The sequence below is a fragment of the Juglans regia genome, chromosome 8, assembly GCF_001411555.2.
Source record: "Juglans regia cultivar Chandler chromosome 8, Walnut 2.0, whole genome shotgun sequence".
In the NCBI taxonomy this organism is placed as follows: Eukaryota; Viridiplantae; Streptophyta; class Magnoliopsida; order Fagales; family Juglandaceae; genus Juglans; species Juglans regia.
This window is the reverse complement of record NC_049908.1, coordinates 27,291,545-27,304,756: the sequence shown is the minus strand read 5'-3', so window position 1 is coordinate 27,304,756 and position 13,212 is coordinate 27,291,545. Positions and strand designations below refer to the sequence as shown.

The following is a 13,212-nucleotide window of genomic DNA, read 5'->3' as shown; positions in this document are numbered from 1 at the left end:
TTAAAGGCTCCTTCTCAAAGGCCCGACCTACAAAACCTATCAAGGCTCCTCATCTCATGGTTGATATAGAAGCCAAGAGATCATGATGAGTTGGGACACTTTATTCAACCAATTATAAAATGACATTAGCTTAAAGACTGGGGGCATCTCTCTTTAATTATCTGAAATACACTTGCAGGAAACTTCTTACTAAGAACTGAGTGAAGGATTGAGTTTTGATGTATCAAAAGAGAAAGACAAGCGTTAATCGACAGAATTCAAGCGACCGGATGCCGTGAACAGAATAGGGAAGCAAAGAGTACTATAGATTTGAACAATAAAGCTTTTTTCCCATGATTTTCAACAAATCTAAGTTTTCGACAGTAGTGGAATTTATGTTAAAGAAAACAAAAAACGTAGTGGCTATTAAATATAAAGGAATAAATATAAATGAAATATGCATTGCAAAAATAACTCCACCCTCTCGACAGTACCAGAATTTAGTCATTACCTGCTATATCATATGCCTATAGCAGATTTCTAAGGCATTATGTAATCGTTGCATTCAATGAAATGAATATTTGGAAAACATTGTATCCCTTCCTATTATTACGTACGTAGCCTCACACATACACACACACTTATATATTAAGTACTATGTGAGTGTATATGGATATAGAAAAGACCATATTATAGACATGCATGTTCAAGTCGACCAAATATTGAAGTGGATCAAGAGATCAGAAGTACTACATACAATAATTTGGGAGGTGAATTCAGGGACTCCATTATGGCTTAAGAATGTAATGGGAGGCATGCGTGATTGCAAAAATATATATCATCTGCAGCTCAAGCTGTGGCAATGAAAACATATTTACTAGAATTTCCAAAGCGACAAAGCTAGTTAAGCTACATATATAACTGTAGAGGATCAATGTCATTTTACACGGGAAAAAAATAAAACACAAGTTGTAAGTAAACTTGTGTTTTATTTTTGAAGCATAGCTGGACATGAATTTTTATTTGAACTTCATACAGAGATTACGCATTATATGGCTCTTACATTACTTTAATGATTGCTCTCTGCATTTTAGCCCTCAAAATCAAGTCAAGCAAAAGCAACACAAATATTATTTAGTTTTCATTTAATTAGTAGTTACAAAATTGGCCGGGTGGTGGCTTTATAGACTAAATATTAGAAGTAATAACACAAATATGTATCTATAAAAGATTCATATATTTGTGTCATTCTTAAAAGTAATAACACAAATAGCCTAGTACAACTTCATTTTGCAAATAAAAGTATATGTTTATAGATCACATACAAAGATAAATGTTTGGTTGATCACAAACAGAAATTACAAATAGTTCTTTTTGCATAGAAACTAAAATACATACCTACTTATATATACACCCTTAATATAAATTTATATAGTTTGCTGTGATAAATTAACCTATTGATCAGCTTTTTACTTTGTAAGATAAATTAATCTCTATATGCAAAAAGAACTTCATCTCCTTCATCCCAAGGGAAATAATATTTGCCTCAATATTTAGTACAGAAAAGTTAAAGCTTAAAGATTACAAGATGGCTGGTTTTTGTCCCTTGTTTTTAACAGTTTTTCATACAAAGAAATAACTTTGGTTGAGCAAAAGATGCAAATGAAAAATGGGAATGAAATGGACAGCATGCAAGCAAAACAGAGTGCAGTGCAGAATTTACTGCACTACCATGGACAGCTAGCAGCTTTAGCACATTCATGCTCTTAAACATCCCTCATTTAACCACAATCTCAAGTACACAACCCAAGCATACTAGATTCGAAGAAAACGAGAGAATTCACATCAAGGTTGTGTGAAAGCATAGAACACCCATACAAGAGTAGCTCTTGACAAACCAGAAAATTCTAATCGAACCTACTAGTTTGAATAAAATCATCGGTTGCTTACATAGGCATTATATCTTGAAGAAAAGTGTTAAAAATAATACATTCTCATCTCCACTAGTTTAACACATAGTCATAAAGGGTTAAACATAGTCAAAAAATGATTCAAACTCAATATTTAAAACAGAAGATCTTCTCAATATTAAAAAGAGTAGAAATAAACTTCTGCACATTCAATAAGCCTACATTTAATGCTATATCATGAGTAAAAGATGACACTGTTTTGAGAAGCCCTAGTCCAATAGCTAGGGATCAGATTCCTCATTAATTACCTCTAACAATAAACTGCATTAAATACGTGCCTGCAGGTTGTGTACATACATTATTTGTTCTTTAAATGGAGGATATATATGGAGTATAACCATATGGAGCCTAGCTAGCTAGCTAGAGGAGTAGTTCATTATACTTAATGCCTTGGTTGAGAATATATATATCAAGCAGAACTTTAGAGAAGAAACTAATATATATAATATGTATGTATATATATTTATATATATCTATGTTCGTGTAAATCTTCCAGCTTTCTATTTCTAGTTGTGGTACTGAAATCGTGCATGCAGTTATCATTCCAACATTTATAACGTGGATGTCTGTTTTTTTATATTAGTACTGTTTAGACTAATGCAATTATAATATATATATATAAAAAGTACAAAAACTGGGCACAAACCTCTGCCAACTTAATTTGGGACCGGCCCGGTTTTTTTATGAGGATTGGAATTTAAAACGTACGACGAATTCTTAATCGCTGGCAATAATATCTTATTGCGGCGATTTCTTTTGCAGCAGATATAAAATCCCTGGGAAAAGGCCTTTTTCTTGTAGTGTCTTTTAATTCATCAACTGATCAATAAATAATTCATCAACTGATCAATAAATATTTAAGCAGCAAATTAAGAAAATTTATAAATTATTACAAAGTAATTCTGGTGCTGATCAGAACCTCAGAGCACCAGGCAGCATGCTTAATGTTAATATCTTGATGGTTCTCAAACTTTATCGATCTATGATTTAATTTCAATTTCAACTTAATTAATTAAGCTTATTATACACAAAATATAAACATATATAATCTGCCAAATTAAAAAATTAATACTTCCCAAAACGATTGCTGCAGGCCGGTAGCTAGGCAGACAGCAATATCAAAAAGCTAATATATACAGTGGTTCCAAAAGTGATTGAACGGATCGACTGAACCTACGAAGTGCCTCATGCATGCGACCGGGTGGTTGTATGCATACATATGATCTATATAATAATACCAAAAAAAAGGTTGGATTCATAAATGCTAATTGAACAGAACCAACATCCCTAGCTCTCCCTCTGATCTACTCATGTGAATAAGTAATATATATGGGTCAAATCTCGTAATCATTCTTAATGAATGGAAGTGAATTATCATATATATATATATATATATAGAAAAGGGAAGGGAAAAACTTGAGTAATAGTCATATATATTATGCTGTTATAGTTTAACAGATTTCCATGGCAAGTGCAACAATGAAATGTATTTACTAGACAGATCTGCAGGGCAAGAGTACATATATTATACTCAATATAATATATGTACTCATATACAGAGAATATATATATGACACTAGCCGTTTGCCAAATGACAAATGATCACTCCCAACTCTTATATAAGGGCACTGCATGTACTGTCAAGTACTTCAACGAAGTCAAAGACAAAACTATGTTTCTAATAGAAGCGGCCATTTGAACTTTCCCATAATATAATGCTTTTTAATATAATGGCAGCAGCAGTCAAAGATAATAGAGAATGCTTCCATGGATATTATAAGAAATAAAGTTGGCAGCGATTTATGTATAAAGGATTGGAATATATAGTTGGTAATACAACAACCACAAGCTTTGAAAATAACACTGGTTCTAAGGTGAGACAGCTTGGGTCTAAACCAGGTTGAAGATAACACTGGTATAATCTTATTCTCGTATAATTTATAGATAAGGGAATTTATTACACCAAGCTATGTAGGAACTGATTTTGCATATTTCAGAGAGATAGGCTGCTAAAATTTTCTATAACAATAACCGAGGGAATGAACACAACTTAATGGTATCTAATCGGATCCCCCAAATATGCTTGACATGGACAACGAGGAGAGGGATGTATAAGTGACGAGTAAGCTGAAGGTACATGTTATAGAGATGTTATTTACAAGAAGGCACATGTTAGAGATAAAATGCAGTGCATAAGGATAATGAATTGAATAATAGATCAACATAATGCAAGTCATATTAGAATCGAGACAGGAAATTTTTTTCAGTTATTATCACTTTACTTCCTACTGCTTCTAGACCAAGTAACCGTAGACTATGTCCATATATTATTGCCGTAATAAATAGATAACCAGTAGCTCTAGATAGTAATAGTTTTTGGAAGGATAATAAAAGTAGAATCAAGATGAGAATGGCAAAAAAAGGGAGGATTTGCTATTGAGCAGTTTTAAAAGGAATAAAAGATAAACATTTCCCAGCAAATAAATGGAAAAGATTGGATAAAAGGGGAATTTTATTCATAAAATGAAATTTTATTCAGAACATGATTGGAGAAATTGAAAACCGCTCAAGATATCATAAAGCTGTAAGTATGGTTGTGCACCCTAGTCTTAACTTTTAGCTACCTGCCTAACCCCTAAACAATTTCCCCCTGCTGATATAAGACAAACTCCTGATCAGATAAAGTCAGATGTGGAAAGACGTGGGGAATTCATCAAGTTTCTCACTAAAGAGGTAGAGTCTGCAACTTATAGAGATGTTTCTGATGTGGAGGCTTTTGTGAAATGGCTAGATGGGGAATTGTCTTCGTTGGTTGATGAAAGAGCTGTACTGAAGCATTTCCCACAATGGCCAGAACGAAAAGCAGATGCACTAAGGGAAGCAGCTTGCACCTACCGAGATCTGAAAAGCCTTGAATCTGAAGTTTCACGTTTTGTGGACAACCCAAAAGAGCCTTTGACCCAGGCTCTAAGAAGAATACAGGCATTGCAAGACAGGCGAGCATGTATATACTGTTATGTTAAAAGTTTAATACTTCATTCCACATTATACACTAATTCAACTATCTTATTTCAATCAAAAGGTTGGAGCAAAGTATCGACAATATTGAAAGGATGAGGGAAAGCACAATCAAGAGATACAAGGATCTCCAGATACCTTGGGAGTGGATGCTGGACACAGGTCTACTCGGTCAGGTACGCATCACCTGGTCGATCTTTACCCAAAGCTTAGAGGTTCCACTGATAACAATGGCTTATCATCTCACCAACTATAGAAATAGAAATAGAATGACTGCAATGGAAATTATCTCACCAACTATCAACCAAGCAAAGTTCTACTAATCAGAAAACTCTCTTTCACAATTGTTTTGACTAGTGTCAAAAGATGCCAAAACTTCATAGCTAAATGATCAATCTAGGATTACTTTTTTTTTTTTTATATTTGATAAGTAATCAAGCTAGGATTACTTAAACGGCCAGCAATCCATCGAGTCTTTTCTATGTATTCATTTCAATAATCTACACTAGGGTTTCCAGATCGGCCATCAGTTCATATTGGAAAATAACTCCACTTCCACCAAAACCAACAATCATAATAAATGCAAACCCTAACTCTTTTTACTATTAGCAGATGAAACTAAGTTCACTGAAGCTCGCCAGGGAATACATGAAAAGGATAGCTAACGAACTGCAGGCTGATGAATGCTCATGTGAAGAGAATCTTAAGCTTCAAGGAGTTCGATATGCATATCGAGTACACCAGGTACAACGGACTCCAAAAAATGAATGGCACCCATCAATATCTATCTTATTAACCACCAGAATCTTCAGTTTGCAGGTGGTTTTGATGCAGAGGCTATACAAGCATTTGAAAAATTAAAGAAAGCCGGATTGGATAGTGAAAAATGATTGCATGCATTGCTAAACACGCCGTACAAGTTAGAATATTGAAACTTTTAAGTGGAATATTATAAATCCACTGGCAAGTGAGGTATCCTTACTAGTTTATTCATGTTAGTTTTTCAATGATTACATATATGGGTATATATTCTAGACAAGGGTAAGTTCCATTGGTTACTAACTTGAGTACCAACATAAGTTCCATTGATTGCCAACCTAGGCACCAAACTCTATGATAATACACGATCAATACTGTGGCAAACATTGGTAACCTTAAAGCTGATGAAGTGAATCCTTCCTATCTTTTTGGTACACATTACATCTGCAAAAATATTACCATTCATTTTACATAGGATCTACTACTAATGACTCAAAGTTGTTACAGATCCATTCCTTCCTTGGCTGCCTAGGGAGTCTTAACCCCAAAAAATTGGTGAATAATAAAATGTGTGGAAATCATATTTTCCTTGCAAATGTCATTCTATTTTCCTTGCTTAGATTTACACGGAAAGAATGCACAGACATGCTTTCAGGGGAGAGCCATTCGGAATGTTTGTAGGCTCAACATGAAAATTTATGCCAGCCCATCAAACATCACATTGATCCTAAACCTAACATACAAGCTAGCGCCACCTATCAGTCGAAATGGTTCCTCCAACGTGTCTCACTCTCCGACTCTAGGGATCAAATCCGGCAAAACAAACTTGCGCAGATATTGTAACTTTTACGCCATCACAGTTAACTAGTGAGTCAAAATACTGTACCTTAAACCAAACCAATCGCATTCACAGAAACAATACCCACCAAACCTAAGCATAATAAATTAGCAACGTCAATATCACATAACCATCTCATAAATGCAAAATCAAACGCTCAACAGAGTCAATCACTACGTCAGGACATATAACTTGAGAAAACAAGAACGTTACGAGATGTTTCCTCAAGCAGACGTAAATGACAGCTATGAAATCAGAAAAGGTAGACAGTAAGCTCCTAAAGCTGGTAAAGAACTCGAGTGAGAAATGACCCCACTGTTGATCTGCTTCTCTAAATGAAATAACTAGCTAAGACCATATATATTCTCTAAATGGCTTGATATATATATATATATATAGTCTAATTCTGAAATGAAAAAAAAAATGATATAGATTTGGCAGAAATGTGTCCTATAATTATATATTAGGACTTTTAGCACATCTTCATAAGTAGACCTTTTCATAAGGTAGCAGTATTTAATTCACCAAATACTGTCTTTTTTTTAATCCTTGTCATTAGTAAGTTATATAAGCAGACCTTTTCTAGTGAAATGAGCTATGGTAGCGTGTAGAAATCCCCTACATTGTGCAACAACTTCAGAAATTCATATACTATAGGAAAAATTGCAGCACTTTCTTCAAGCATTATAAGATATCACTAACTTACACTAAATACGGTAACAAAAACTGGGCCATAAATTCTAGCAGAAAAACATTCTGATAAGCCAAAAACTGAGCCATAAATTCTACAAGAAAAGCTTCTGATAAGCCAAAAAAAAAAAAAAATTGGTGAATTAAAATTATCTAATGCCCACAACTGATACAGCAGCTCAAACACACGAGGCAGATCATACACAACATTAAACAGCAAAATAAACAGAGGAGCATGCACATCAGTTTCACAGAAGGAAAAATCATGAAAAGATCTAAAGACGACAACAAATTCGTAATGCAACCTACGATTAAATGTGGAGGGGGGAAGATAAATGCAATGGCAGCAAGAGATACCTGGAGCCACCACTCGATTATTCTTGAAAACCCCCAAATATGAACTTCTATGTCTCCACGAGGCACGGATTTGAAATTTGTAAGGGGAGCCACAAACGTAGGACCTAGCTTCCTAAAGAGAGAGAATAGGAGCAATGGAGAACACTAGGGTAGTCGATTGTGGGATTTGAAGTTTTGTGATCTCTTCGAACCTAGAACGGAAGGGAGAAGGCCAGTGTGGGGAAATGAGACTCGAATAATGGGTCAAAAGCTCACGATGGCGGAGTTGATGCCATGATAGAACACTGGAGATGTCGGAGCTTTTGGGTTTGAAAATGGAGTCTTTTGGTGCAATGGGTCTTAGTGCAGAAGAGTTCTCGCGCGTCGAAGTGGGCAGACATGTGGAGAAATAAACTTGGGGGGAAAATAAAAGGCACTTCGTGCATTTGGCGCCCATGCGCTTCAATTGCGGCGAGTTTGTATTCGACGATATTGATATTAAATGGTGCCGATATTTTCTGCGGCGATTTTATAATCGCTGGCTAGCCAACCCGCGAAAAAATTCGCTGCTATATACATAATAAATCGCTGCAAAAAAAGACATAGTTAAGTCATCAACATTTAGCAGGATGCGATGTTTAAAACCTGCGGCGATTATAAAATCGCTGCAAATAAGAATCAATCCCAGCGATTTAATTTCCAGCAATATAAAAATCGCCGGTAAATACGGTTTTTCTTGTAGTGACAATTTTATAGCATAACCCACTGGCCACTAGTATCCCTAATAAAATCCCTCCTGCAGCTTGCCACCTTGACCTCCGCGATGGATATTAAGGACCCTTCATGCACTCCTGTAACAGACTTTGTAAAATATTTGTGTGTGTGTGTGTGTGTGTGTGTGTATATATATATATAATATGCAGCCTGCTTAGAAAATAAGTCTTATCAATATTTTGTATTAAAATAGAAGCTGCCTAAACGAGAATCAACACACAGAGAACTTGAAGTACCGGCCATATATCAAACAAGCTGTCCATCATAATTGAGTTTTAACTTTGAGTACTATATACACATCATGTGACGAAGTTTTGTATATAAATTTTTTTTAAGGAAAACTTTCATAATTCATTCATTAGAAAAATTTACATCCATAATCGGATACATTATGAGATTTTCCCATATCAAATATGACATTATAAACTAAAATAATGCATTTGAAACTCCACTAGTACATTGTTTCCTTTTGTGACTGGTCTGGTCTTCACTGTTGCTGATACTCTCTACAAATAAACATCTAAGAGACAATACTTTATGTCTAAATAGAGACTCAACCCCACCCTTCATCTAGATGACTCATCCTCTACAGATAAACGTCCGAGAGACCAACTCTTTTTTTTATTTTAATTAATAATAAGGAAACAAAAAAGGAAAGTAGTAAGATAGATGTGAAAAAAGACGGATTACAGTTTGGACCAACTCCAGTAGACTTGTGACGGCCCGTGAAGGGAACGTACTTATCTCTTTTCAGCCACAAAGTTCAGATCTAAACGGTCTAGAGGTGGCAAGTCCAATGATCTGGCACGTGATGACCCGTGAGCTGCCGGAATGGGTGGCACGTGAGAACCACATGCACATGCAGGCGGCGCGTGAGAACCACATGCGATGATTTTTACAAAACCATCACTTTTCTCTAAACGATTTTTGACCTGTGAATCTGCTTGTGTTGCACGTGTCTTTCAGGAGTTGTCGAAAACCTATAAATCTTTCTTTTTCGATTTTGAAGGAAGCAAAATAAAACTAAGCAAAAGATTTATTGATAGATAAGGTGAGTGAATGAAAGAAGGAGGGAAGGAAGGAGAGGGTAGAAGGAGGCTCCTCCTCCTCTCCGATGAAAATCAGATTTTAAGTACTTAGGGGGGGGGGGCGGTTGGAAGGAGTGCTTCTCTCCCACATTTTGTAATTTGTATATAATTTCATAATGCACCGCATCCCTCGGGTGAGATATATAGGGAAAATATTAAATAGATATTATAGTACTAATTGATCAGTATTTAATATTATCAAAGAATTTAATTATATCAACAATAATAAATGTTGTACTTTTGTTTGGCTAACATATGAAAAAATATGGAAGAAATTCTGTAACGTACTTGCCCCGACTTGAAGATTTCACGTGGGAGAGAGCTAAATACATCAAGTGTCTTTTAATATTTATTAGTGCGCGAAATGTTTATACCGGCAGCAGACTTTGATCTCAATATTATAGATTTGGCTCTCATATACAGAAAGATCAAGATCCATTTAAGTTTGTATATAAATTTGAGGTCTCAATTAAGTAAGAGAAATATATTAGTTAAAGAGTGGGGCTACTCTGCCGTCCCACTTTTACCGCTGAGCGTACTATCCAGTGGTTTTTTTTTCTTTTTAATATGTTTTTAATACTTTTAAATATTTTTAAAAAATAAAAAAATATATCAATATATTTAAAATCACTTCTTTAATTATTAAGTAAAAAATAAATAAATTAATCAATAGTCAAATAGAGTGGTTAAAGTGAGAAGGTAAAGTAGTTTTATTCTTAGTCAAAAGAATGGATCCTATCATGGCCAATATGTTCCTAGCATTATCAGTTTTGCGTTTGAGTGCTGAACTGATGTCAACCTACCTCAAATATTTTCGTATGGTAGGCTTTACTCAGCATCCAAATCTCACATGGAAAATGTTAAATGTCCCGCTCCTAGCTCCCGTTGGGAGCTACCGCTTGTATTAATATGTATTTTTTTATGTGTTGTTTTTTATATAGATTTTTTTAATAATTTTAAATGTTTTAAAAAATAAAAAAATTTATAATATGATTAAAAAATACTTCCTTAATTATGATTACTTATTAATTGAGGAAGTATTTTTTAATATTTTTTTTTTACTTTATGATTAAATAAGTATTTTTTAATAATATTTTAAATTTATTTTATTATTTTTTTAAATATTTAAAAGTATTAAAAAAATTTTTACAAAAAATAATTTTAAAAAATACATAAAAAATCATATACTAAAGCCAGCGATAGTTCTCAGCGGTGGTTCTAGCCGTACATGGAAAGGGGAAAAGGAAGGGGGGAGAAAAAATTACGAGAGCGGGAGGGGGGAGGTAAGATTGTGTGAGGCAGATACATAAATGTTTTTCATTGACCTATGACGTGGTAGTTTTGTATTGGATGATGTAAACATGAGTTTTACACTACCGGCCACCCGGTTGCCAGCGTCTCTCTTTTTCAATTATCAATATTTTAATTATAAATAATTCGAAAATATTGATGATGGATTTTCCAATTTAATTAGAAATTTTTGAATTAAATAAATTTAAGGAAGAATAAACTTAGGAAATTTGATAATAACTAATATTTTCGGAAAGCTTGAATTAAAAAATTTTGGAACACAAAATTTGTGAAATTAATTTTTTAATGCATTGGGAGAATAAGAATAATATAGATTGTTTTTTGGCATTAGACAATATCGAGACTCGAATAAGGTAAGTAATTTGAAAACATTTTGTGCAGATTGGTGTGATGTACAACTCTTAAATCACACTTTGCCCTTTTAAGTTGCGTTTCAAAAGACTCGACGACGCTAACAAAGGAGAAGCCGAATTCCTAGCAGAAGTAAACACCATTGGGAGGCTTAACCACATGAACTTGATAGACATCTGGGGCTACTGCGCAGAGGGAAAGCATAGGCTTCTGGTGTACGAGTACATGGAGCATGGATCCTTAGCAGAAAAACTTACTTCTAACGAACTTGATTGGAAAAAGAGGTTTGATATTGCAGTGGGCACAGCGAAAGGCCTAGCTTATTTGCATGAAGAGTGCCTATAGTGGGTTTTACATTGTGATGTAAAGCCTCATAACATACTCTTGGACTCCAACTATCAACCAAAGGTAGCAGATTTTGGTCTGTCTAAACTAGTGAATAGAAGTGAGCATGATCATTCAAGCTTCTCAAAGATGAGAGGAAGTAGAGGTTATATGGCTCCTGAATGGGTTTATAATCTTCCTATCACCTCTAAAGTTGATGTCTATAGCTATGGCATTGTGGTGCTGGAAATGGTTACTGGAAAGAGCCCCACTGGTACGCAGCATAGCTCTGGTGGCGGAGGGGCGAAAGAGCATACTAGATTGGACACGCTGGTGAGGGAGAAGATCATGCATGCTGATGGTGAAGCTTCAAGGGAGTCGTGGAATATTGAGGATATTGTAGATCCAAGCATGGCCGGCAGATATGACTCGGCTAAGATGGAACTTCTGCTCAAGGTGGCTTTGAAATGCGTTGCAGAAGACAAGGATGATAGGCCCACCATGACCCAGGTTGTAGAGATGCTTCGCTGCAAAGACTAGGTCAACTGATATATCTAATTAAGTTAATTGTAAGAAGAATAATTTATAATGCTAGTTGGGTACTAGTGGAAATTGAGTAAATTTCATAATGGTTGAAATATATATTTTGGAAATACATTATGCATATATTCATGTGATTTATCATGAGTTTTAGAAATTAATTGTGGGTATGCTATTTATTTTTGAGTCCATATTATGTGATATATTTGATATAATAATTTTGTAGTATATTGATGTCCTCGAGACTTGATGTCTTAGAAACATGATATCTTTATAACATTGTATTGATCATATTATCTTTATAATGGGTAAGCGGCAACTCACCGCTTTATATCATATATACTTGAAGACTTTAGATTGAGGTTGACTTGAAATTGCCAACTCCCCCACCCCATTAACCCAAGAATCATTCTTCTAGCCAAATTAAGGAACTCAAATGAATTCAGTTGGGTGTTTGGATATTAGACTTAATTTAAAATTAGACTGAATTGAGTTGAATTTAAATGAATTTAACAACCAAACGGAGTCTAATTTCCAACTCCCCCCACCCCATTACGTACCCTCAAGATTCTTCTGGCCAAATTAAGGACGCGTACGTCCACCTGATTTCCAAGGTCTTGTCTTAAACAATAATTTAAACGTATATATGAAAAGAGGATAGTGGTTTGTCGTGTAGAGATTTTCCTGTCAATTAAGGACTAGCTAGTTAGTAAACATTCAAATCCAGCTGCATTGAGAAGCAATCCTGCTCACGACTGATTCATATTTAGTTTATTTACACAGATGAGATGAAAAATTTATAAATAATAATAAAATAATTTATAAATATTAATTAATAAAATAGTTTGAGCTGATTTTTATGAGATTTTAAAAAATGAGAGAGAAAAAATTGAATAAAAAAATTTTAAAATTTAAACGATATTAGAATATAATTGTTTTAATATAATTTCTTTTTTAGATTTAAAAATGTTGAATTATTTTTTTATATTTTGTTTAAAAGTTTGGAAAAGTGGTAATAATTAAGTAATGATTAGAAAAAAAATTTAAAATTTAAAATTAAAAAATATTTATACTTGAATGATCATGTTGAGATATTGAAATGTGACGAGATTATTTGTAAGATTTATAAAACCAGACCAGCCCAAGTGATTCACCCTTTCGATCTGAGCTGATGATCATAATCGACCTCTTTGGTTGCATGCTGGATTTTTTATTGATTCATTCTTGGAACCAA

The 13,212-nt window shown here is 34.3% G+C and overlaps 1 protein-coding gene and 1 pseudogene across 1 annotated transcript; both read left to right on the top strand.

The window, feature by feature from the left end:
- Positions 1 to 4,037: 4,037 nt before the first annotated feature.
- On the top strand, positions 4,038 to 6,058 carry LOC108997524 (protein CHUP1, chloroplastic-like). Its single transcript, XM_035692839.1, has 6 exons — positions 4,038 to 4,058; positions 4,489 to 4,533; positions 4,629 to 4,945; positions 5,032 to 5,143; positions 5,580 to 5,711; positions 5,780 to 6,058. The coding sequence occupies exons 1-6, from the start codon at positions 4,038 to 4,040 to the stop codon at positions 5,855 to 5,857; spliced, it is 705 nt and encodes a 234-aa protein (XP_035548732.1). The 3' UTR covers positions 5,858 to 6,058.
- Positions 6,059 to 7,901: 1,843 nt separating this feature from the next.
- On the top strand, positions 7,902 to 11,978 carry LOC108999154 (annotated as a pseudogene).
- Positions 11,979 to 13,212: the final 1,234 nt, after the last annotated feature.